Genomic DNA, 26,467 nt, shown 5'->3' with positions numbered 1-26,467 from the left:
TATTGGAGCTTCAGCAACAGTCCTTCATCCAAGGGATGAGGAGCATGCAAAAGAAATATAGACGACACACCACTGGATATGAAAAGCACATCCATGCTAAGGGGACATGACATATTCTGGGTGGAGCTCAGAGTTTTTCCTTTATTTCCCAGCACAAGTTGCATTAATTGCACAAAAGGTCTGCAAAAATTGAGAATTCAAGATGGTAGGCACATGTAGATTCTTATTCAACTCATAATGAAAAATAAAATGAGATTTGGAGTGCCAATTAAATGAATAGATGACTCAGCCCTGAGAGCCTCTTAAAATGGTAGTTTTAACTACCCCTGGATTCCTGACTCTTTTTTGAAAATTAGGACTACTGAGGGTCACCAAGTGAAAGAAGCAGAGTGATGGATGGGTGTTATTGGAACGAACATTGATTCAACACCACTTGTGTGCCTGCTGTGCAGTTTGTGAACCCTCCACAAGATTACTCCATCTAATCCTTTGTACCTACACGTACATGAGGTATGGTGATTCTGTCTCCACACACAAGGAGAACAAAGCTCACAAATATTATTCAGTCTGTTCGAGGTCCTAAGTGCCTGGCTAGGATTCAACAGCAGGTCATTGTGAGTGCAGTGCAGAGCTCGGTTTGCTGTGGGTATGGGTTTGCATTTTGTTCTTCATTGCAGGACATAAATAGAGATGTGCAGGAAAATGTGAAAGCACATGAACAGGCCAAGAGGAACCACAATGCTGTCTTATGAAATAAGCAATTACACATCCCATATCTTACAATGAGTTTCAGAATTATATTGCTCAATGTTGTGTTACCATGTACGAACTGCATGAAGACTAAAACCCAAGATATTTATTATTTACCTTCCATAAATAGTCCCTGTGTAACACGCAAGGCCTGATGACTCACCAGTAACTTTAAGAAACACAGATAGAGTTAACAAGTCAGATTCCCAAAGGTGATAATCATGGTGTTCAGGAGAAAACCAGTGCTCGTTATCCATGTAAGCCCCTAAGTGAGGAAGGGCTCAGTGATTACTTAGGGCTGAGGGCGCTCATTAAGTGCTTCACATTGTCTTACCTAACAGACATACAGCCCTAGTAGGTATTATAGATTAACTGGAGAACTGATGTTCAGAGAGGCTATGCCACTTTTCCAAGGTCGGACAGCTGGAGAGTGGAGATGGAGGGATTCAAGCCACCCTGTGCTATTCCAAACAGCTATGACCTTAAGTGGAACATTCCATGGAAAGAGATAACTAAATAGATAAGTTTACTCATGGTATATATGCCCGTGAGTGCCATACATCATTTATTATTCTAAACACTGGAAGACCTTGGTGACCTGAGGGGACCAGGAAAGTTGTCATGAGGTTAATCAAGTCATGGATGGCCACGACTCAGGGTCATTAAAAGAAGGAAAGATACTCCAGGTTAGGGTAAAAGAAAACTGAAAGGGAAGTGGGGAAGTATGCTGAAACCCTATTTGGTTGCAATAAATTGCACTTAAACTGAATTTGAAGTTAAATAAGTAATTTCATTTCAGCATACCGATAATGTCATTGGAAAGGCAATTTGGAGATAGACTGGGAAGGGCTTTCAATAATAACAGTAAAGATTCTAGAATCTTATACTAAGTTATTTTAACAAGAATAAAGCATATCAGTACATTGTAAAAGTGGACTCCTTGTGGCTGTATCTAAAATGCATGAGGAAGTGGGGGGTTGGTTCCCAGTTTAGGCCCGAGTGTAAAGGTTGGTGAAATGGGACGAGGTCAGAGTCAGACTTGGGGAAAGGCTGGGGAAAGAAGCTCGGGGCCCAGGTATTAGATATTCACGGAGTCTGAGCCAAAGCTCAAGAGTAATGTGAAATGGATGCTCTGAATCCTGCAGTACCAGGAGGTGGCCTCATGTGGTTGATAAAAAATGCCAGCTCTTTGCTGTCTGGTAGAGGTGGGACTGAGTTTTTGCACTGTTAACTTACTCACTCTGTGTGTTCATTTAATCCAATTTATTCAAACTGTCAGCATCCTTGTTTTCTCATTTATGAAGCAAGAGTTCTAACACCCCACAGAGATATTCCAAAGAGAGTAGGTATTCCAAAAACGCTCCTTTTCACTTGAGAGAGAGGAAAATTTCCTGACACACAAAGGCCCAAGAAACTGACCCAATATGAATCTTCCTGAAAACATTCAATAAAAATGATCTCATGACCTTTTCCAGGATTGATAATTCATGGGTGTTCATATGCTATTTTAATATTTTATATATCATTAACTATCTTCAGCTAAGACCTAAGGCAGTTGGAAAGATTGAAGGCAGAAAGAGAAGGGGGCAGCAGAGGATGAGATGGTTGGTTGGCATCATGGACTCAATGGACATGAGCTTGAGCAAGCTTGGGGAGACAGTGAAAGACAGGGAAGCCTGGCGTGCTGTAGTCCACGGGATCTCAAAGAGTTGGACACGACTTAGCAGCTGAACGACAACATTAGGGCAGTTGGTAGAAACGCTCGGCATGGAAAATGGTTACTAACCAGGGCTGAAGCCGGTTGGTAACATGGCTGAGGGACCAAAACGCACCTATACATTTCTGGGTTCTCAGGCATGACCTTTCAGGAGACTTCAAGTGTGATATTAAGGAAGTTGCTGAACATATTTAGCTCAGAACATTTGCTTGCAAAGGGTGTGATGTGGTATGTCGTAGTGGGAGAGTAACATTCGTAGGTGATGATAAAGAACTCTGCACTTGGTGAAATATTTTCACCTCTGCTCTCTTTGGTCATTTCATAACCTTAAGGTTAAAGGAGTGTGAATTCTATTTACAAATAAGCACATCTGTCTTACTTTTTTCTTTGGAACCTGTTTTCTCTAAGCTGCATTATGTAACTAATGAATCCAATTTCACTGTGGGCCCAAGAGAGGGTGACTTTTTATTTTATTGAAGAGGAGCTTGGATTTAACTTTTTTTTTTTCTCATTAAAATATGATCTGCAAACGCCTTTCCAAACGGAGTGCTTCCAAGGGGTACAAACCACCTTCCTAATTCTCAACCTTCTCCTTGAAACACCTTTTCATTGAAACAAAAACAAAGAGCTCTGAAACTCAGGGCTGCAGCACGAGCTCATTGTCTTATCAGCCGGCTTCGCCATCAACTAGAGAAGTTGTGGTTTAACCCCGGGCTGGGGCCGCTGCCGACGCTACCATGGCAACGCGCTGCACCATTTGCAAAGGCTTGCGCGCTTAACCGCACAGCTACACCTCTTCCTTTCCTATAAAGACTCAGAATCAGAAAAACAGAAGTACCCTGGAGGAGGAGAAACCACAAGAGCAGAAAAGCCACCAAGGCTGCTCTTCGCGGTGCAAACAGCCTTCTGATGAGAAGAGCGTGTTGAGAACCTCTTCTGTTTGAAAGGGGAGCTTTTCCCATTAGGCCAGGTTCCTTTAATGATTTTGAAAGTCAATCAAGTGTTTCTGTTCGGAGTTTTCAGCAAGGGGAAATGAGAAGTTAGTAGCGCGTGTTATCAGACTCTGCTTTTATTTCCCTTCCCTTCTGGGCAGCCTGGTCAGACCTAGGGATCCTGTTTGCCAGAAGGGAGACGGGTTGGTTAGGCAGACTCGCTGCAACCTAGCGTCCTTCTGTCTATTTATTATTGTCTAGTGTTTAGTTCACTAGAAGATAGTACTGAGTTAGCCAAAAAGTTCATTCGGGTTTTTCCATAACCTCTTGGCCAACCCACTATAATTTAGATTTCACTCTTGGTTCCTTTTTAAAAAAAGTCTGTGGATGCTAAGTCATGGACCTTGACCCAGACCTGGATCAGTGCCCAGCCCTGCAGCCAGCTGTCAACCCCTGGCCCCAGGAAGCCCACCCACCACCCTCTCTCTCCCACATCCCACATCTTTTAGGAGATGTAGGTTTGATCACAGACTTTTTGCTCGTTTGTTTAGTTTTAAAGCATGCACATAATAAGAGTAAACCATTTTCAGGAATGTTTTATTTTTCCTTCCTCGAAGCTTTGTGTACAAATACTGAAGAATAAGGGATTCCCTGGTGGTTCAGTGGTAAAGAATCTGCCTTCAAAGCAGGAGACATGGGCTCGATCTCTGGGTCAGGAAGATCCCCTGGAGAAGGAAATGGCAACCCACTCTACTCTTCTTGCCTGGGAAATCCCACAGACAGAGGGGCCTGGTGGGCTACAGTCCATAGGGTCTCAAGGAGTCAGGCAGCACTGAGTACACACACACACGCACTGAAGGAAAAGGTGTCAGCTTGGTTCTATTTATTTATTTTTATTTTAAAGATTGCATTTTTTAATGTGGACCATTTTTAAAGCCTTTAATGAATTTTACAATATGGCTTCTGTTTTATGTTTTGGTTGACTGTGAGGCAAGTGACTGGCATGTAACTCCCTGGAAGGTGAGGTCGTAACTGCTGGACCACCAGGGATGTCCCTCAGCTTGGCTTTAGTTCTGTTAGTCCATCACAGTTCTGCTTGCACCCTTCCTTGCCTTCCATGCGCCCCCATCACTTTCTTTTGTTTGTTTCTAAGTAAGAAGCTACCTGTTTTACAACCATCATTCAGCAATTTGCTTTTATAGCCATCATTCAGCTTTTAAAAAATAAATTTCAATGTATGACTTACTCTGAATCCCGCTTTGATGGTTCACACATGGCATTTTACTCATCGTGGGTCTCTTTAGAGTAACTACTGGATTGAGCATTAAATATGTTTCCCTTATGGCAGTGTGTAGTTGAAAAGGTCTGGGACATTTTAGAATCATGCTGCTGCTGCTGCTAAGTTGCTTCAGTCGTGTCCAACTCTGTGCGACCTCATGGATGGACAGCAGCCCACCAGCCTCCCCTGTCCCTGGGATTCTCCAGGCAAGAACACTGAAGTGGGGTTGCCATTTCCTTCTCCAATGCATGAAAATGAAAAGTGAAAGTGAAGTCGCTCAGTCGTGTCCAACTCTTAGCGACCCCATGGACTGCAGCCCACCAGGCTCCTCCATCCATGGGATTTTCCAGGCAAGAGGACTGGAGTGGGGTGCCATTGTCTTCTCCGTTTAGAACCATATCTACATTTAAAACCAAACTCCTTCTGCTAGGAGTTCTTTAGCCTTGCATGTATTTATTTATGGAGACCTCCTCTGTTAGAAGAGGACAATGCCACCTACTCTCTGGGGTTTCTGATGAGATGGGACTGGGAGGTCTGCAGTAAGACCAGGCCACAGCCCTCCACCTGTTAGTTAGCATCCGCCAGCTCTCCAGAAGAAAACACAAACACGGAGCTGCTTGACCATCTTTAACAGGTGTTTTCTGTTGTCCTGCTGTTTGTTTTTCCTGAAGATTTTGGCCAGTATCTCTTGACCTCCTTTCTTGTTCTTGAAATGTTGCTTTTTACTGCTCCTCCTTCTCTTCGTGGATACAATATTGTCTCATTTCTGAGAAGAAGAATTACAGTTTTCAGCGGTCTGTCTGCTCCTTGCACGCTCTTGTCTCTCCCAGGTCTTTCTTCTGCTTATTCTGATCTCTGTCCTTCCTAAAGATTTCAGTCCATGCTTCTGGGAAGCCCATTGCATCTAAGAATGAGGCTTCCCAAAAGGGATGTGGAATTCTGTGCTGATGGAGCTTATAAATCATGTTGTTGTTCAGTTGCTAAGTCATGTCTTATTGTTTCGTGAATCCATGGACCGTAATCCGCCAGACTCCTTCGTCTAAGGGGTTTCCCAGGTAAGAATACTGGAGTGGGTTGCCATTTCCTTCTCCATGGGATCTTCCTGACCCAGGGATTGAACCCACGTCTCCTACATTGGCAGATGGATCCTTTACCACTGAATCACCAATAAATCTCCGAGTCTTTCTACATGGCATGAAATCAGAAAGGCATTAAAACTCACTGAGCCTTAGTTTCCTTATCTGTCAAAAGAGCTCCATGTCAATAGATATTAAAATCCTATGTTCCTTTACCGGTTGTAATATCTAAAATGATTTTCTGGTGGTAAGCAGCAACTGTTTTATTCATGGGACTTTAGACACTTAAAAAATGTAAGCTATGTTTTAATACAAATTCTGCATAAAAAATAGGAGAACTAGTATCAGACAGTCTTCTTCATGTCTGCCACTTGCTCAGTGTGCAACTGAATAATTTACTAATCTCCTTTCAGTGTCAATTTCATTCCCTATAAAATAGGAAAAATAATTGCTGACTCATTGACTTGCTGGGATGCTTAAGGGCAAAAACATGTAAAGAGGCTTGCAGAGTGTCGAATACACAGCTTTTTGGCAAACTGTTGCTCTAACTATTATATTTACTGAAGGAGGGAAGGAGAGACTACTTCCTACAATTTTCCGAAGTCTAGCCAATGCCTTGTCACTGGCATGAAGACTTATTCCATAGATACGTGGTAACTGGATATATTTGTTGGATTTGCTGTTTGTTGAGCATACATTTAAAGAATAAGTTAAGGTAGAATCCTTTTATATTTATTATTCTGTTTTATTATTATCATGCCTTACTAAGCAAGGAAAACCATACATATCTGTTTTACTTGACCTGTATCTTTTTTTTGGGGGGGGTTCTTAATTTGCCTTTTCCATTTTTATATTTTGCTTTTATGGTTACAGAGATCAGATGCGCATTTTTAACCTTCAAAACACGCAACCACTCATTGGAGGCTGGATCCTGAAAATCAGCATTTATTTCATTTCTTCTGCTCACCGCTCTGTCCTTGTACCTTTCTTAGATTTGCCAAATGAGACAGATTTGGATCCCTTTGGAAATGGCGTTCCATTCCTTTTGAGGGAGTAGGGGGTTGGGGCAGTGGTGGTTATAGGCATAGTTGGTATTTAAAGCTGAAGTATGTCTTTTGAAATGTCATTTTCACTCAATTGATTCCTAGTTTTTGCTGAAATCTCTGGTGGGGGACTTAGGGGTGTGACTTCAAGGTAACTTTGATTTGCAATCAGTTAAACATTTTGAGTTGTAAAAGAAACATATTGGGAAAGGTAAATTCAGTAACAAGACATGTGTTAGAATAACACGGCTTTGAAGATCAAGTGGCCTGTTATCTCCATTTTCATCTGTTTAATGTACCTAGTCAATTCCGTGGGTGATTCACAGCAGCGGGATGGGACTGCTAGGAAAGGATTTGCAGATTTTTGGTGCTCTTGTGCCACCTACTGGAATACTTCTAAATAGTCCTTTGTCTAATCGGTATAAACTAGTTCTTACTATATATATATATATATATATTTTTTTTTAAGGGTAGGAAATGTTATTCCCAGAAGAGAAAAAGTCAGATTATAACATACAGAAACACTTGATATCTAATGGTGCTCTATTTTATTATATTTATTGGATAGGATGTGTGTGTGTGGAACCCAAGAGACCATTCAATGTGGAAAAAAAAAATGGAAAAATCTCGATACCTTCTCTTGCCTGTCACATCCTAAGAATGTACCTTCATAATTCCTACTGCTCTTTCACGCATTTTTCTTCACCTGTTTCCCAGACCTTCTCTGTATTGTTCATGTAAGTTTGACACCTATGGTAATGCTATTTGTATTAGCATAACCTCCTAATATTAAATAGCTTTCTAGGGAGCTCGATGGTGAAGCATTCTTCTGCCAATGCAAGAGATGCAGGTCGATCCCTGGGTCGGGAAGATCCCCTGGGGAGGAAATGGCAACTCTCTCCAGCATTATTGCCTGGAGAATCCCAGGGACAGTGGAGCCTGGCGGGCTGCAGTCCATGCGGCCACAAAGAGTTGGACACGACTGAATGACTGGGCACGTGTATACAGGATTAAATGGGTACTTGTCATACATAAGTTATTAGGTGCTTTAGGCAGATATCTTATTCGCTTGTCCAGGTCTGTTTGATTCCACTAACAGTAGGTGGTTGCTTCCTAATCACACACAAACTTGGGTATAAAGAGAGCTGCCTGCCTATATCACACAGCGCAGGTAGCCGCGCCAGCTTCGTTGGCTGATCAGACCCCTCCGTGACCCAACGCATTGACCAGATGGCTAAATGGTGACATAGTTAAATATCTCACACAACCCTTCTCATCAAGTCTTCTTATTTAGTGAAACGGATTCAGCAGAGTCCCTTCGGCCTGTGATTTTGCTAACGTTCTGATGCATGAAACGCAACAGACACTTGAAATCACTGCTTATATAATTTTGGAAGAATTGCCAGTTAGGATGGGGCGTCAACAAACTATACAGACATTGGGTAGTTTAGTCTCCTCTCAGTATTGACACAATTCCAACCTTCCACTACTTTATCATGGTTTCGTTCGCTGTAGTTTTTGTCTGATTGTTTGTTTTTGGCTTCATCTCTGGGCTTATGGGATCTTAGTTCCCCCCCGGCCAGGGATTGAGCCCTCAGCAGTGAAAGCGGGGAGTCCTAACCACTGGACCACCAGGGAATTTCTATCCTCTCTTTATCTCACGTGGGGAGATAACCTCCACACAAGTATCTGTTGTGTACATTTATGGAACTGTCATCAGAGGACTTTTGAGCATGGATGTGTCCTTAGAGGCGCTTCCCTGGTGGCTCCGTGGTAAAGAATCCACCTGCAATGCAGGAGACCTGGGTTTGATCTCTCGGTCCGGAAGATCCCCTGGAGGAGGGCATGGCAACCCACTCCAGGGCTCTTGCCTGCAGAATCCTATGGACAGAGGAGCCTGGGGGGTTCCAGTCCATGGGGTCGCAAACAGTCAGACACAACTGAGTGACTAACACACTTTATATACACACATGTCCTTTCCATATGACTTAGATTTTTGACTAGCCTACTTCATGCAGATTGTCTTTATATGTGTTCCTACCTTGCAAATTATAGCTAAATTCTAAAACTAATTGAAATATTTTAATTGTAGTCTAGTGGATATGGCTTATGGAAATGAAAGTGTCTTTTCCAGTTACATTGCTGTAGTGCCTGAATATTTTCTTAAATATTTATGTATAATGAACATTATATATATGAAAGTGAAAAAGTGTTAGTTTTTCAGTTGTGTTGGACTCTTTGAGACTCCACGGACTATACCCTGCCAGGCTCCTCTGTCCATGGGATTCTGCAGGCCAAGAAGAATACTGGAGTGTGTTGCCATTTCCTCCTCCAGGGATCTTCCCAACCCAGGGATGGAACCTGGGTCTCCTGCATTGCAGGCAGATTCTTTCCCATCTGAGTCACCAGGGAAGCTCATATTACATAAATAATGTATAGTATATATGTGTGTATCGATCTATCTATAAAATCAGTTCATTTTAGTCGCTCAGTCATGTCCGACTCTTTGCAACCCCATGGACTGCAGCATACCAGGCTTCCCTGTCCATCACCACCTCCCGGAGCTTCTTTAAACTCATGTCCATCGAGTTGGTGATGCCATCTCACCATCTCATCCTCTGTCATGCCTTTCTCCTCCTGCCTTCAATCTTTCCCAGCATCAGGGTCTTTTCCAATGAGTCAGTTCTTCCTATCAGATGGCCAAAGTATTGGAGCTTCAGCATCCGTCCTTCCAAGGAATATTCAGGACTGATTTCCTTTAGGGTGGACTGGTTTGATCTCCTAATACAAGAATATGTTTTATTTTGAAGAGCAAACCAGGGAATGTAATTGAAGGACCCTTCTCGCTGATACACCTCTGATGGTGTTTCTGAGAGGAGAGGGTTTTTTTTTCAGATCTGTTTGTCCTCAGAAAATAAAATCTCGAGGCAGGAAGTAGTTTAAATACCAGCCCACCCATTATGCTACCCTCTCACAAGGCCAGCTGCCTGTCTTTTGGGGGAGAACCGACAGGATCTTTTTATTCAATAGTTGTTTACTGAGAGGGCGGATGGATCCACGCCTTGCGATGGGCTGGAATCCAGCTCTCATCATGCCAGTATGGTAGCTGACCGTAATCCCTGAGCTCACAGGCTAAATATACCGAGAAACGCTCTCCAACACCTCCGCCCGCCAGCCACCAACATTGGGAGTCTGTGTTAGGTGATCCTCATATTCTTCTCTTGGAGAAGGCGATGGAGCCCCACTCCAGTGCTCCTGCCTGGAAAATCCCAGGAACGGAAGAGCCTGGTGGGCTGCAGTCCACGGGGTCGCTAAGAGTCGGACACGGCTGAGCGACTTCCCTTTCACTTTTCACTTTCATGCACTGGAGAAGGAAATGGCAACCCACTCCAGTGTTCTTGCCTGGAGCATCCCAGGGACGGGGGAGCCTGGTGGGCTGCCCTCTGTGGGGTCGCACAGAGTCGGACACGACTGAAGCGACTCAGCAGCAGCAGATGCTTCTCTATGTCATATTTCCTCTCGCCTGTCATCACACTGGATGGCTTTTCTCTTTCTTTTCTTTTTTGTCTATATCTCACATTGGACTAAGTTCATTGAGGGTAGAGAATTTCTTTATCTTGATCATATTTTATCCTAGAATGTGGCATAATGTACAGAACATAGTAAGCAAGCAATACTTATCATCTCAATAAAGGAATTCGTTTGCGAAAAACTTTCCAGAAGTCCTTTAAGATTTTTTTTTTTTTGCAGACTTGAAATTAATTCCAACAGTTCTTCTTTAGCTTATTATTTTTATTTTACCCAGGAATTCAAAAACTAATATTAATAGGGTAATTTTTACATACTTTGGCTTTATAAACACGGTGTTACGAGAATAGCTATGGTTTTACCGAGAAAAAGGTGCTGAAAATTGGACTGTGTGAATGGGAATCAACCTGCTGCTGCTACTGAGTCGCCTCCGTCGTGTCCGACTCTGTGAGACCCACAGACGGCAGCCCACCGGGCTGCCCCGTCCCCGGGATTCTCCAGGCAGGAACACTGGAGTGGGTTGCCATTGCTTTCTCCAGTGCATGGAAGTGAAAAGTGAAAGTGAAGTCGCTCAGTCCTGTAGGACTCTTAGCAACCCCATGGACTGCAGCCTCCCAGGCTCCTCCAGCCATGGGGTTTTCCAGGCAAGAGGACTGGAGTGGGTGCCAAGAGATGCTATATATGTCTCTCTATATATTTACATATGTATGTGTGAAATTTGAAAATTTCTAAGAGATGTTTCTTTCCCTTTTTTCAGGAAACTCTACCCGTTCTTCCACTCAAGGTATTTACATTTTACTTATTTTACTTTTTGTTGCTAACTTTGTATATTTAATGTTGATAAAATTTTCTGTGATATTCTAGTGAAATTGTTTTATACAGACAAGCCTTATAATCATGAATGGCCCTTGACATTCTCTTGTTCTTAATATTCCTACTTGGAAGTTATAAAGTTTGATAACTTCCTGAACATATTATTATTTGTAGATGAATTATTGTGTATAAATTATAGCTTTTCTTACATGTGACAGTAAACCATATGGCAAGTTTTCAATCTCTTTTTAAATTCTATCACTATAAAGAAATCAATTTATTTTGGTCAGATTGCAGAGCTTCATAGTTAGGGAACTGTGATAAATTAGAATTCTAAACATAATTATATATATATCTGTATAAATTCCTACAACAGAAAAGTTTTGACAGTATTGAGATGTTTTAAATAATCATTTCCAAGTTGTATTGTCACACCCAAACTGTTTTAACAAGTGTCCTAATCCTGAGGTAAATTAAATTTAAGCAATGAAGATGCTGACAATTAGTTCATATATTTCACATGTCAAAGGAGAGAGAAAAATTAGGTTACATCCGATTAAAAATAAATTACACTGGTTAAATGTTATTGTTATCGAAAATATGTTATAGGTACCCTATAACATTAATCATTAAGAAGATAGGTAATGTCCCTAAGATAACCCTGGTATAACAATTATAGAGCACAGCTCTAATGAGGCACCTTGGAAATCTCCTCAGAATTGTTTGTTATTTTTTAAAAAAGAATTTTAATTTGGAGGATAATCACTTTACGATATTGTGATGATTTTTGCCATCCATCAGCATGAATGGGCCACAGGTATATACGTGTCCGCTCCCTAAAGAAGCTTTAGCCCATGGCAGAGAGGTCTTATAAATATATGAAAGTCATTGAAGCACAGCAGATTGTGATCGATCAGTTTATTCCCACCTGCTGACATACCCACCTTTTACAGAAGAGTAAGTTCGTCTCAACCACAGAAACCGGTTACTTTTGCCGGAGGGCATGGGAACGGGGTGGAAAGGAGAGGGAACATTTAAAACAGTAGGTGACCCTCACCTTATTGGGAGAGTTTCCACGCTCTCTGCACGGACCCATCACAACAAGCCTCCAAACGGTGAAACCGGGTAAGTGAAAACAGTGGCCCCTGATGCAAGCCAGAATATTCTCTCCCAAGTACGAGAATACGATCAGTGGGAACCAGTCTCTTTTCCTGAAAGCAGAAGGGCTCACTGGAACCGTGCCGACACAAACGTTAGTTTAACCTAAAAGCAAGGCCCTGGTCAAGTCCATAGTGATGGCTGTGGATTAACGTTATTGGGCAGAATCTTCAGCTCCTCCCCACTTCTTTCTTCTCCCCGCCCCCGTCCTCCTCCAGTCTCTCCCGGCCCCACGCCCCTCCCGTCACTCGACACTTGGCAATGAGAGACCCCAAAGTTTAGGGTTAGCCCTTGACGCTGAAGACAGGAAGGTGTCACTTGCTTATTACTCAGCTGGATGTGTTGGCGTGTCATTGTGGATGAAAGTTTGTTAATTAAACTCCTTATTTGTGACGTCCTGCTGCTGCTGCTAAGTCGCTTCCGTTGTGTCCGACTCTGTGCGACCCCATAGATGGCAGCCCACCAGGCTTCCCCGTCCCCGGGATTCTCCAGGCAAGAACACTGGAGTGGGGTGCCATTTCCTTCTCCAATGCAGGAAAGTGAAAAGTGAAAGTAAAGTCACCCAGTCGTGTCCGACTCTTAGCGACCCCATGGACTGCAGCCCACCAGGCTCCTCCGTCCTAGGTGATGGAATTTTAGGGACTGGGGCCTTTCTTTGGCCAAGACCACATGGAGCAACTGCCCTGTCTCTGTAATTACAGACTAGTTCTGTGATCTGTCGGGCGCTCTGGCCTCGGGGCAAGTCCATGTGACTCAGGCAGATTTCATGGCTATTTGGTGAAAAATGGATTTCACGTCACCTTCAACATTGATGACTGAAGCTGCAAATTCCTTTCGTCGTTTGCTGTTTCTGTTTTCTTAATCCTTTTGCTCGGATCTTCCATTTCTGTTCTTCGTTCCGTTGAACTGAATGAATCAAAATGCTTGTGTGACAGAACTCACCTTTTCATGAATTAGATATTGCATAACATGAAATTTGCTATTCATAGAAGTAAACACAGGTTAAACAGAAAATTCAGAAAAAAATGGATCTCTATGATCCCATTAGTCAGAGATCACCGTGTTGTTTTATTTATTTATTTATTTTAAACAACGGTGTACTTCCCCTTCCTCTGAGATGAGGAAGCCTGCTCGCCGAGGTAGAGTGCACACGCGCCGCGGCCTCCGGCACGTGGCTGCTGCTCGCCCTGCCTGCAGCCTCTTCCACTGCGCACTCATCTCGGCCGTGCACCGTTCTCCTCCACCAATCCCCTTCGCCACATTTTTTTTTTTTTTCTGAAGTGAACTGAAACTGGGGGAAATGTTACCTCAGCATCTCAGACTGTTTCATTTGTTATCATGAAAAAATATATTTTTGGAGACTTAGGTCATTTGTATATTTGTGAACTTTGTTTTCCAGTCTTTTACTCACTTTGTTTGAATTTCTTTTTTCCATTTTATTAATTTTTAAAAAAACTTTTTGTTTTGTTTTGGCGTATAACTGGTTAAAAATACTGTGATAGTTTTCAGGTAGACAGGAAAGGGACGCAGCCATATATATACATGCATACATCCCCCCAATTCCTCCCATCCAGGCTGCCACATGGCACTGTGGTTGGTTTGGGTGTGATTAATTAAAAAAATCGGTGTGTGCATTTAGAACATTTGTCTTTCATTTTTTATCTCCTGGTACCCTAGCCCTCCTAATGAACCTCTTCAACTTTCTTTTTCTTTATCCTATTCCTTGATCAGTCTTCTATAGTTTCTTTTAATCATCTTCACGTTTTGTGTTTCATCCTTCGGAACCTGAGTGCTTCGGACAGAATCCACCAGTGAAGTAAAGAGGCGGGGAGAGGATTACTGCTTTTGATTCCATTTCCCTATTTTCACCTTTAGCCCCCGTTTTGTAGCTTGCGTTACACATGTCTACATATTCTGTCTATACCTCTGCACGCATCTTTATTTGTATATACGTGTGTGCACATATGTCTACACATACACACACCCCATATACACATATATAGCAGGGCTCCTGGCAGTATGGTGTGTGTATATGTTTACGTATATGCGTGTGTGTTTATTTACACACAGTAATGGGCGGGGGAGTTGGCAGGCTCAGACGGTGTGATCTGGGGTATGACTCACGTGTTTGTTTTCTCCTTCCTGCATCTCCTGTGAACATGATGGAACCCACAGAAGAGCCCTCTGCTCGGACTCCAGGTGGCCCCTTACCTGCTCCCACCACTGCATTCTCACCCGCAGACACCTCTGAACGAGGAAAAGACTCCTCAGAGACCTCACCTCCTGCGAGTCCACACAGTCTCACCACAACAGCACCCTTGACCTCTTGGGAAAGTGATAGTACTGCTGTGACAGGTTGGCAGAGATTAACTGACACAGGATTAGGAAAACTCGTCTCTCTCGCTCTTTTTATTTTTTTATTTTATTATTTTTTTTTCTCGCTCTCTTTTTAATTGTAAAGTTACCAGAACAGTTTGCCTTTAAATTCCGTGTTCGGTGTCTGTATATGTGATTTCGCTGAAGTGTGTAAAGTGTAGAACCTCTAGGTTTTAGTGGAATGTTGGCGGACTAAAGTCACGAAGCCTGTTGTTGGGGAGAAGAGGTAAGAGGGAAGCTCCCTAGGTAATGTGAGTGTGTGCATGGATGTGGGGAGTGGGTTCTGAGTGTCCTCTGGCTCACGTACCGCCTCATTTTCCTGGATCCTGCTCACCTAGACTTCCTGTAGCCCTCCTAGAGTCAGAATGTCCCCTTTCAGGTTGTCAGTCTTACCCTTCCTGGCTTTTACCCCAAAGTAGAGTTTTTCTTGGTTCAATTCCAGGTTCTCAATATCAGAAAATCACTGGAGACAGACCTTTGATTTTTTTTTTTTTTAATCACACTGAAGGTTAATAATACAGCTTTGTTCTTGGATTTCTTCCAGGGATTCTTGGTGTTTTTTTTTTGATTATTTAATTAGGGTCGTGAGTCCCAACAGTAGAATTTAAGATAGCAGGGCCATGTTGGTAGCAAAGTGACAGAGTGCGTGGGAGGTGTTTCTGCCAGGGAAAATCCCTGAGGCTCCTTGAAGCCGGGGACACCAAGGAGCTGCTGGTTCTCTGTTTAATGTCAGGATTGCAAGTGTATCTGCCACAGAAACCGACCATCCTGAGGACTGTTCCTGCTTTTTGCCTTAGTAATGTGCTGGGTGCCATTTTCTGAGGCAAACTGTTTAATAGACCTGCTCTGATTAAAGAGAAGAAGAAATTTATTTGTTCAATTAGGTCATCAATCTTAGCTTGGGTAGCGCCGTCACAGACCTGCGGTCCACAGCACACATAGGGTTTTGAGTACCATCCCAGTGAAGTTTATTGGTTGTGGTAAGCAGTTATACCAATTGCAGGAATTGATATTTAATCTTTATCACACTTTCCCCTGCAACTACAGGGCAGGCATGGTGGCTAGGACCTAAACATGGCAAGCGTTCAAATTCCCTTTAACAAAAGGAATGTGAGGATGAGGGAGCTGATGTCTAGTTTCATGCTAAACTTTTTAAATGACTGAGTAGCAGCACAGTGCACAAAGTTCTCTGTTTCAGAGATTCCCTGCTTTATCTCACACACACACACATTTCAGAGATTCCCTGCTTCATCTCACACACACAACATCACTACTTTTTATTTCCACAACTTCCCCCCAAAGCCATTAAAGCCAGAGGTTTACGTATGAAGCAAAGCTTGATTAAAAAAAAAAGGCTTCAAAGGAAATGGATTGGACATAAGGATGAATTCTTTACAAATACTAACTTGCTCTGGCACAATAATACTGACGGTGAAATTAGCATGGAAATCTTCATATGCTTTCAAACAAAACACATTTTCTTTTCTGAAAAAAATCTTGGCACTAATCAAATTATTATTTTGAAGTATTAAAACCGTTCCTTTGGGATAATTATGACAGGCAATCCACGAGCTTTAAACAGCCACCCCATTTCACTGACTCCAGCTGCCGTGGAAACTTTTCCGGGCAAGAATACTGGAATGGTTGCCATTTCCTTCTCCAGGGGATCTTCCTGACCCAGGGATTGAACCTGTGTATCTTGTGTCTCCTGCCTTGGGAGGATTCTCCACCACTGAGCCACCTATTGTTGTTCAGTTGCTAAGCTGTGTTTGACTCTTTGTGACCCCATGGAGCCACCTGGCAAGCCCTAAAAAGATCTGGAGATTTAGTAGATCCACAGATTCAAACACTGTGGCTGGAACGACTTTTTCCGAGATGCTTCCCATCCACGAATGAGGGCGGGGTGACTGTCACACAGATTTGTCTGCTTTGTCCCATCAGGGGCTTCTGTCCCGGTGGCTACGCCCACTAGTGAAAAATCTATTAGGATCAATTAACCTCATTAAAATTGTGCTTGCCACTCCTATGCCATCTCTGAGATCACTCCACCAGGAAGAGTAGGTTCCCTTGAAGAGGGAAGGTCATGGGTGTCTGGACCGGGAAGAGTGAGGGCTCTCAGGATGCCCTGAGGACTAGGGACCCTTGGGAGGGACAGAGAGAATGAGCTAGTGAGTGGAGGAGGAGAAAAGGTGCGCAGGAAGCCTCAGGTCAAGCCCGACTGATCTCAGAAGGGCCAGTTGTGTGCCTGCTGGTTTTTTGAAGGCTTAAAAAAAACAAACCAAGTTTCCACTCTTCTCCTGGTTCTGTGGGAAGCTTCTTCTGAGGATCTGGAACTGAAGAACGGATGTTTACGTTCTCCATTCTGGAGCAGCTTTAGTTAAATTTGGGGGTTAAGGGACTTCTGGAGCCTGAGCTGAGAACTCAGACCCAGAATCTGGGAAAGATGCGCGTTCAGTTCTGGCAGGCATGGATGTGCGTGATGGGAGGGAGCCTGCGTGCTCACGTCAGAGCCATCGGGGGACGTGCACGTGTGTGTCACACACTGACTCACCCAGCATCTAACTGCAGAAGCGCAGCCAACCTCATACATTTGAGCCAGTGACCCCAGTGGTCAGTGCAGCAAAGCCACCACACAAGTTCATCCAGGAGCTAGCCCATATTTTGTTTCTGCCAGGACAACGAAGCATCTAGTTAGCACTGAGTGAATACTCGTTGCTCCCCTGTGCTGTGATCCTGGGTGAAGTGTGCGTGTGAGTGAGTGTGTCTGGGGTGGGGGATGTGTGACACGCGGTGGGTGCTCTGAACCTTGACAATGAGGCGTCTTAAGGAAGTTCACGGTGGGCTTTCATCGGCGGCCATCCTTGATTCCACATCCATGAGCTACACCCATGAGCTCGTCTGTGATTGGAAACCCAGTGGGCGGCTGTCAGTATAGCATGACGTTCTTGGTCTGGAAACCAGTCCACTTTCCCCTGGCAAGGGCAGCCGCCATCCTGAAGGGAACATCGTGACCCTCAGCTGGAAGAAAAAAGTACCCAGTTCTGCAAAGGTGCAGGCGAGACCCCCTGCAGCTGTTTTCAGAAAATCACGAGGGAGCACCCGCACCGCGGGCTTCCTCCGCCCCGAGGCTCTGGGCAGGGCTGGGGGGCAGGTCCTCCGCGGGGACCTCACCGCAGCCTTCCACCCTCAGAGCTCACTTCCACCTCTGCGGCCTCTGCCCCGCCAGCAGCACCCACTCTGTGCATTTTCAGCGTCACCCACGGTACCCCCTACCCCCGCCAGGAAGCGAGGCCTCCCTGGGTGGGAGGGCAGATCCAGACTTTCTCTCCAGGTCCCAGACGCCTCGTTCACTCCTGCTGCGGAGTCTTTGCTGCTGCGCGCGGGCTTTGTCCAGCTGTGGAGAGCCCAGGGCTCCTTTCTAGACGGGGCTTCTCCCTGCGGTGGCTTCTCTTGTCGCAGAGCAGACGCTCTAGGGCGCGGGGTTCCGTAGTTCCAACTCTGGGCGCCAGAGCGCAGGCTCCGTAGTTGCGGTGCGCGGGCTTGGTTGCTCCTTGGCGTGTGGGGTGTTCGTAGAGCAGGGATGGAACGCAGGGTCCCCTGCAGTGGAAGAAGGATTCGTTACCCCTGAGTCACCAGGCTAGCTCCCCGCACCCCACCCCCTGTGCTTTTACAATGTGTGTTGTGACGCCCTTCAAGTCATCTCTCTCGCGTGCCGCGCTGGTTTTCATCCGGGTTTGCAGACGGGTAGGTTGCGAAGCTGCAGGAGTGCTTGCGTGTTTGCTGCCCGGCCTGAGCTTGATCAGTAGGCGATGCCTCCACCGGCCGCGTGGCCCTGCGCTTGCCGGGCGGGAATGCTGATGGCCTTTGTGATTGCAGGTGCCCCAGGAAAAGGGACCATGGCCACCTTGCCTGCAGACCCCGCTGCCCCACCAGCCACCTCCCGCAGCCCTGCACTCAGCAGCACTGCTGCCTCACCTCCACTCACCTCCAACGCAACCACCCAGGATAACGCCTTACTTCCACTCACCTCCAACTCGACCATCCAAGATAAAGCCTCACCTCCACTCACCTCCAACCCGACCACCCAGGATAACACCTCAGGTTTGACTGTGATGCCTTAGGCATGTTAGATGCTGGATCATGAAATGGAAACTTGAGACCTTTAGGCAGCTGTTTTATTTCACACCCAACAGGGCTCAGTGGGTTTCCTGTTTTACAAATTTTCACACATTGGTACTAAATTAGGCACAAAACCTTACCAGTAAGCTTCCTCTGGGCATGTTTTATTTTGTTATTTATTTTATAAAAGTTCATGGCAAAGAAGAAAGGTAACAAGCTTTCAGTCCCATAGCCCTGAGATCAAATCCAGCCTCTTCAACTTTCTGGTTGACTTCAGGAAAGTTGCTCCTACTTTCTCTGTGTCTGTTTTTCACTTCTTGTAAAAATGGGTGTAATAATACTCATTTCATAGGATTGATTGATGTGAGGGTGGGATTTGTAAAAAGCCTGGTATGAGATGAATAATACAAAAAGGTAACCGGGATCCTCGTTAGTGTAATAATTAGAATAAGGAGAGTTGTAACAGAGTAAGAAGCAATTGGAGGGAGACTGCACATGTCAGAATTACACCAAGGAAGGGTTTCTTCTCAGCATATACAGTATCTGGTTCCAATGGTATGAACTCTTAGTCATCCTAAAGGGCCACGCGTAGATAAATCTTTGGCTCACTTTCTTATTTTAGCAACAAGCCAGCGTCCATTCAAATGAGGAGGAAGCCTCTAGCAAAGATTCCTTTAAGAAATGATCTTTGCTGAGGCGTTTTCCCCTCGCCCTTCGATAGGACAAGCTCATTAACTGTGACCCTCTGTTCATTTCCTTGCAGATGAGCAGACCACGACCCCTGCACTGACCACTGCATCCAACGTTAGCTCTTCAACCGCTCCCTCAACCATAGGTGACAACCTGACCCCCAGTCATGCAGTCACCCCACCACCATGCACTTGGGACAGGCTCCCTGAAGGCACTGCGTTGGCTCCATCTACCCCAGGCTCTTTCTTCAAGATATTCACTTGAGTGCCCTAATCCTGGTACCATGGAGGGGCAGTTAGTCCAAAGCACTGATCCGTGTCTGCAGTGCCAGAGCCACTGAGATCTGGGCCAGTGTCCCTGTGATAACCTATTGCATCCCGGTCGTAGCATGCCCCTCGGGTGTGAACTTGATGAAAACGCATAGAGATGACCAGCTAGCTATACCAGGACTTTTAAGAGTGGATTTCGGTCTTGGTATGAAACAGAACAGTTCTCTCAGTGGGAGGCTCCGTATCAAGAAGTCAGTGGCAGGGGAGCCTCAGCATTCTGGGGCTGGGGGTATGGAGACAGAGATGAGGGGGCCTCCATGCGGGAGTGAACGCCCAGGAGTTGGCGGAGTCTGCGATGGGTCAGCCAATCAGAGCCTGCCGGGGCGCTGTTCCCGCCTCAGTTTCTCCATCTCCAAGACCAGACTAGCAGGGATCTCGTATCTTCCACAAGCCACATTTCCATCCTGTTCGTCAGTTAAATATATACGCTCACACAAGACTTGTCTCAATGGATGGACAGATTTTTTACCCTGAGTCTAGTATATGGGCAAAGAGCTTAAAAAAGTGAAACCAGAGCATGGGCAACCTTTACCCATTTTCCGATATTCTTTGCAAATGAAGTGAAGTCGCTCAGTCGTGTCTAACTCTTCGCGACTCCATGGGCTGTAGCCCACCAGGCTCCTCCATCCATGGAATTTTCCAGGCCAGAGTATTGGAGTGGGTTGCCATTTCCTTCTCCCGGGGATCTTCCTGACCCAGGGATCGAATCTGGGTCTCCCGCATTGCAGGCAGACGCTTTACCCTCTGAGCCACCAGGGAAGACATACTTTGCAGAGCTGCAAACTGAACTCTCTAGGTTATAATTATATAAACCTCTTTTGAGATTAATCAGGGGGATAAAGACTTTAAAAATGCCTTTGGCTGCTTGAATAGTCAGCCACATCACCATTCCATAATCAGATGTGTGTCAAAAAGTCTTAATATTGTATTATCACGACTGGGCTTATTAGGTAAATTCATGAAAATGTTTTATGGGGCTAGCTCCTTGGTTTACAACCTTTGAGGTTCTGAGATCCAAACATGGGACTAGGCGCTGCAAACTCTGGCTTTTCTGTTAAATCTAATTTGGTAGATTCTACAGTTTATGAAGATGAAACATTATAAACCACCCTTCCCCAAAATGACTAAGGTCAGAGATATCCTAAAAGTTGATTTTAATCATCTGCCTTCTCTATTTTTCTTTCAGCTCCTACTAGTGCATCTAAGACACCATGTGGTAAGTTTGTCTACCTAGAGGCAACGTATATCACTTTAATGATTTCATTCTTTATTTCAAGTTTCCAAGACCCCTGCTCCCCCACCCCGGCAAAATAAACTCAGTGGCTCTAATTTCTAACCAATGATTAGCTCCAGCTCTTAAGGGCCAGAGTCCTTCAGGGTGAGAAGTTTGGTGTCATGTTCAGACCTGGATTTGAGGACCGGGATCAATCATTACTAGCTAAACAGCTCTGGGTGGAGCCACTTACCCTTACTTTGGGTGTTTAAAGTGGGGTGACAGCAAGCTTGTTTGGGGGTTGGGGGAGGATTCCATGTAGTGATAAATGTGGAATGTGAATCGCACCTTCAAGGCTGATCAAGAAGAAAAAGTCTCCCCTGGCTCTCTGTCTCGTTAGGGTTCTCCTCAAAGCAGACGCTTGAAAACAGTTTGTATCTGCCCTCCCATCTTCTTCCTCTGTTCTCAGTGAAAGCAGAGTCCTTCTTCAGGACCTGGGCTCATCCACTCCACGTGTTTCTAAATCTCACTGCTGGAGTCCTTGCTTTCAGTAGCTTTTCATATTCAGTGCAAACACCAGCCTTCATATGGTTGCTTAATTCATATGATCCTTCATGATCAGATTCCTCTTGCATTATTGCTTTTTTACTCTTTTCACTTAGGTAACACGGAAATACTCATTGTTGTGTTTCTTAACCTTTTATTTTGTTGTAGAGTCCAGCTGATTGTGATAGTTTCAGGTGGACAGCAAAGGGATCCAGCCATCCATATACATGTATCCATTCTCCCCGAGACTCTCCCCCATCCAGGCTGCCACATGACGTTGAGCAGCGTTCCCTGTGCTGTATAGCTGGCCCTGGCTGGTTATCCGTTTTGAGTATAGCAGTGTGTCCCTGTCCATCCCAAACTCCCTAACTATCCCTTCCCCCCATCCTTCCCCCTATAAATGTATTCTCTAGAGATTGAGCTAGAGATTATCTTACCGAGTGAAGTAAGTTAGAGAAAGGGAGATACCATATGGTATCCCTTATATTTGGAATCTAAAAAGAAGTGATACAAATGAATTTATTTACAAAATAGAAACAGACTGATGACTTCGAGGGCTGCTTCTAGGTTTCTGAGCACAAGTTTCTTCCTGCCTCTGTGCTCACCCAGGTTCTTTCCCTACACTTGGAATTCCATGCCATCCTCACCCACGCCCCCCCAGTCACTTTTTCTATGTCTTGCTCCTATTTTAAACTGCAAACTGAGTTGCGTGCCCTGGAGAGCCTCTCCGGGTCCTCTAGCCCCAGCAGGCTCCTCTGCGTCTTTATTCCCGTGTTGTTTTGTGCATCATCTGGTTTTGGTGTTTTTCCTGTCCTCTCCAGCCCTTTCCTGTGCCCATCTCTGCGTTAGAGACCCCGCAGTGGAACATTTGTATTCCTGTTGTTTGGGACAGTGTTTTAAAACAAGTGCATCATAATTTTTGTTGCACTAAAAAATGAGTGAATACATCAGTGTGTACTGAGAAGGTGTTTTTGTGAGTCAGTGGAATCTGTTCGAATGAAGGGGAGAGGGTGAGATGACACTTGAGAAAGCTTGAGGAGGAGCTGTTGTCCGTGACTTTACATAAGCAGAGGCATAGTGAGGCCTCTACTCTCTAATTAATGTTCTCCATGTCAGGAGAAAGAGATAATCAAGTTCTGCAGTTTAGAAAGCAAGGGAAATGAGAGAGCTGGAATAAGAAATTTGTCCGCTGTATCGCTCTTTTTTGCGTAATTCAACCACTTTTGAGACCCTACTAATGACTGGTTTTGCACAAGGATCTGAATTTATGGTGATGATCAAAATAGATTTTGCTCTTATGGAATTTACAGTCCAGTTGGGAAGACACATGAGTCCAGTAATCATCTAAGTTCAGACTCATGAGCTGGGGTCTTTGACGGGACAGCAATCTAAAGACAATCACGAAGGAATATCGTGGAGGTGCTGATGTGTTCCTTCTCCATTTTATGTTCCTGGGGCTATTTTTGTTGATGTTTGGATCTTTTAAAAAATATATGTTAAGGGGTTTGAAGTTAATGTAGGTTTGTTTGTTCTGAAAAATCGAAGGTAATCCTGGCTGTCTTATTTTCTTTCAGAGGAGAAATACAGAGGTGTGTCTGTGAACTACACTTGGAACAAGGACAATTACACATTTACGGCAACACTGGATGTTAAGGAATGTGAATTTCCTGGGTGTGAAAAGCAGCACCATGGCCTGTCTGAGTGTGAAACTAAGGTTATCAATATGTCAGACCCTTCATGTGAGCCTCCATTTGAATATCACTTAGAGGTACCACCAGGTAAATGCCAGTTGCTTTTATTTGTGTGTTTACAACAACAGTGCGGTTTTGTGTGTGGATTGTCAGCAGGCAGGGGGAGGGGATGCTGGCGGCGGGGGGCGGGGGTGGGCGGCGGGGGCCGGGGCGTGCTGCTCTCCTGACCCACTGAAAGTGGTGACCTGGGAGGAGCCTTCTGTCTTCATCCCTTACTCGCCTCCCTGCACCTCTTTTACTGCGTGGTTTGTGTGGACCAGATATAATCTACTCTGAGCGATTGTTCACGAGCTTCTTTTCTCTCCTCAACTGAATTCAAGTCATTTAATATATATATATTTATACATTATATGTATATACATATATGCATACATTATACGTGTATACACATCAATACACAGATGTATATATTAATTGATATATTAATTAATTGCAAGTGTGTCTAGAATAAAGGTTTCCCAGGTGGCTCAGTGGTAAAAGAAACTATCCGCTGCTGCAGCAGCCGTGGGTTCAGTCCCCGGATCAAGAAGATCCCCTGGGGGAGGGCATGGCAGCCCGCTCCAGTATCCTTGCCTGGAGAATCCCATGGACGGAGGAGCCTGGCGGGCTACCGTCCATCGGGTCACAAAGAGTCGGACACGACTGAGCGCACATGCGCATGTCTAGACTATCTTGGGGGAAGGATACAAAGTCAAAGATTTGATGTTTGTGAAAAAAAAAAAAAACCACAAAAGTATTTTCACCAAAAAAATTAAAAAAGGAGAGTTATAGTCACGTTAGGGGGATCCACCTGGTTTTGGTGCCTCCGTGACTGCTGGGAAAGAGAAGGGGCTAAGATACTATGTGGACTTAAGGGACGCTACCTTCACTAAATGTGTTTTCAAAACGAGACTTGGGAGCTGTGTAAGTTTGTTAAACCTCTTACATCTTTTATTAATTCAAGATCATTGATTTACTTATTAACATTTATGTAGGCTAACCGTCTGATGTTTTTGAAAAAGAAAACTTAACCTACTCATTTTTAAAAAATATTACTGAAATAAATGATCAAATAAAAACAGAAAGTGACAATTTTTAAAAAAATGCATCACCCAGAGGGAATCTCACATGCTCTGTGTAATGACCATTCAATGAAAATAATCAAAGAGTAAAGGAAAAACTGAAAATATAAGTAAGAATACAAAATGAAGCCAGTCTTTTAAAATGGAAAAGACACAATTTTATCTAGATTTTTGCTTGGGTTCTACTTTTTAAAAGTAGTGTAAATTTTAAATGAATTAGCATTACATATATTGGTAGCATTTCATTTAGAATTTACGCTACTTTTAAGAAATAGAACCCAAACAAAAATCTAAAAAAAAAAAAAGAATAAAGACTTAAGAAATGCAAAACCCTGAGAATTATTCAACTTTTCAAAAGTAATCTAAATTCTTGCCAGATTCTGTATCATGAATATAATTTGAATAACTGTCACTGAGCATATGGCACACATTATGAAATATTAATCATCCAATTTTGTATCTTTATTCTGACAGATCCTAATAAGTTTCAGCTGATAGACTGTGTGGAACCTAAAGAAGCAGATACCTCCCTTTGTTTACGTTGGGAAAACAAAATTTTTGTCCGTACTGAACGATTCAGGGACTGTGAGGAAGCTAAAATTACATACAAATTTCAGTGTGGTAAGAATTTAACATTGATCAGAGGGGAGTTTCATTGATCAGCGGGAAGTTCCTCTGAATATTGTCTAATGGCTCCTTCCCCCCTCCTTTCATCCGCTCTCTTCCAATCTCTCTCCCTCTCTTCCTCTCCCTTCTCTCTCTTGCACAGTCCCTGATACGTTTGGAATCAAACACTTGTATTCTTTATACCACCCAAACCCACAAAATAGACAGATACTTCACTGGAAGAATAATTTTTGTAATAGCAGTACCATTTTATTTCTAAGAATCTTCTTGGCAACAGTTACACAGGAGGCATTGCTGAAGAGATTATCAGAGTTAAAAAAGTTAAGAGACACATTCTCTTAGCCTGAGTGGGGAAGCAAGCGATTTCATGTGACTCCACGAGTTCCTTTGTCAGCCCTCCATCAACAACACTCACAAAACACTGCCAGAAGACTTTTACAAAGGAAAGTAAGAAAAGAAAAATCAGTGCTGCAAGGGACATGAGTTGGTGTTCATGGAAGGGGGGATACTTGAGATAGAATTTCTTTTTAATAATTAATGATTTAATACCTTTTAATTTCTCTTCATTTGAGTTTATTGGGATGAAATCTCCCTCCCTTGGCATAAAGCCACCTGCTAGGCTGTATTTGGCAAGACAGACGAAAATACACACTCTCACAGAGGGTGGACTGTGGGACTAGTTATAGACATCATGTGCAGCCTGGATACGAGCAGGATGAGGAAAGCAAGAGCAAACGTATGACAGACTGACGACATAGCCACGATCTCAGATATCTACGAGATAAAGGCTAACTCAAATGCAGTCTCAGCTCTGAACAGAGAACGATGAGCTAACATCTCATTTCCTCAGTTAAATTAGAGACACTCTCAAGTTCAGTTATACTTACCAGTGTTTTCTTTAACAATGAGTGTAGCAAAATCACACATATAAAACCAAAGTGAAATTTAAGTGTGATATATTACATTCATATACTCATATGCAATACTTATTTTTTTTAGATGGCGGTTTTGAAAGTGGTAATGAAACATTTAAAGTGAGCGAGCTTAAACCCAGAACTAATTATACTTGTAGTTCACAAGTATTCTATAATCAACAGCTTCTTACTAGCCAAAATAAAACTATTGAAACAGATTTTGAAGGTGAGTATATTGCTTACATTTGTATGTTAAATTTCTTTTCTTTTTATAGTCTTCCGATTCTTTGACAATCATCAGTTCAGTTCAGTTCAGTCACTCAGTCATGTCCGACTCTTTGCAACCCCATGAATTGCTGCACGCCAGGCCTCCCTGCCCAACACCAACTCCCGGAGTTCACTCAGACTCACGTCCATTGAGTCAGTGATGCCATCCAGCCATCTCATCCTCTGTCGTCCCCTTCTCCTCCTGCCCCCAATCCCTCCCAGCATCAGAGTCTTTTCCAATGAGTCAACTCTTCGCATGAGGTGGCCAAAGTACTGAA

The 26,467-nt window shown here is 43.9% G+C and overlaps 2 protein-coding genes across 2 annotated transcripts in view; both read left to right on the top strand.

Moving 5' to 3' along the window:
- The window catches only part of PTPRC (protein tyrosine phosphatase receptor type C), a 141,625-nt gene that overhangs the window by 45,097 nt on the left and 70,061 nt on the right, over window positions 1-26,467 (top strand). The window contains exons 2-7 of the mRNA XM_040263779.1: window positions 11,083-11,109; window positions 19,555-19,626; window positions 20,997-21,026; window positions 23,144-23,347; window positions 24,856-25,002; window positions 26,008-26,148. Coding sequence (XP_040119713.1) covers window positions 11,083-11,109; window positions 19,555-19,626; window positions 20,997-21,026; window positions 23,144-23,347; window positions 24,856-25,002; window positions 26,008-26,148 — 621 coding nt within the window. The remainder of the gene's footprint in view (window positions 1-11,082; window positions 11,110-19,554; window positions 19,627-20,996; window positions 21,027-23,143; window positions 23,348-24,855; window positions 25,003-26,007; window positions 26,149-26,467) is intronic.
- On the top strand, window positions 13,892-19,545 carry LOC120880069 (mucin-7-like). The gene is made up of 2 exons (XM_040263177.1): window positions 13,892-14,651; window positions 18,549-19,545. The coding sequence occupies exons 1-2, from the start codon at window positions 14,369-14,371 to the stop codon at window positions 18,791-18,793; spliced, it is 528 nt and encodes a 175-aa protein (XP_040119111.1). The 5' UTR covers window positions 13,892-14,368; the 3' UTR covers window positions 18,794-19,545.

This window comes from Oryx dammah, unplaced genomic scaffold (assembly GCF_014754425.2).
Source record: "Oryx dammah isolate SB20612 unplaced genomic scaffold, SCBI_Odam_1.1 HiC_scaffold_21, whole genome shotgun sequence".
In the NCBI taxonomy this organism is placed as follows: Eukaryota; Metazoa; Chordata; class Mammalia; order Artiodactyla; family Bovidae; genus Oryx; species Oryx dammah.
This window is presented reverse-complemented; position numbering and strand designations above follow the sequence as displayed.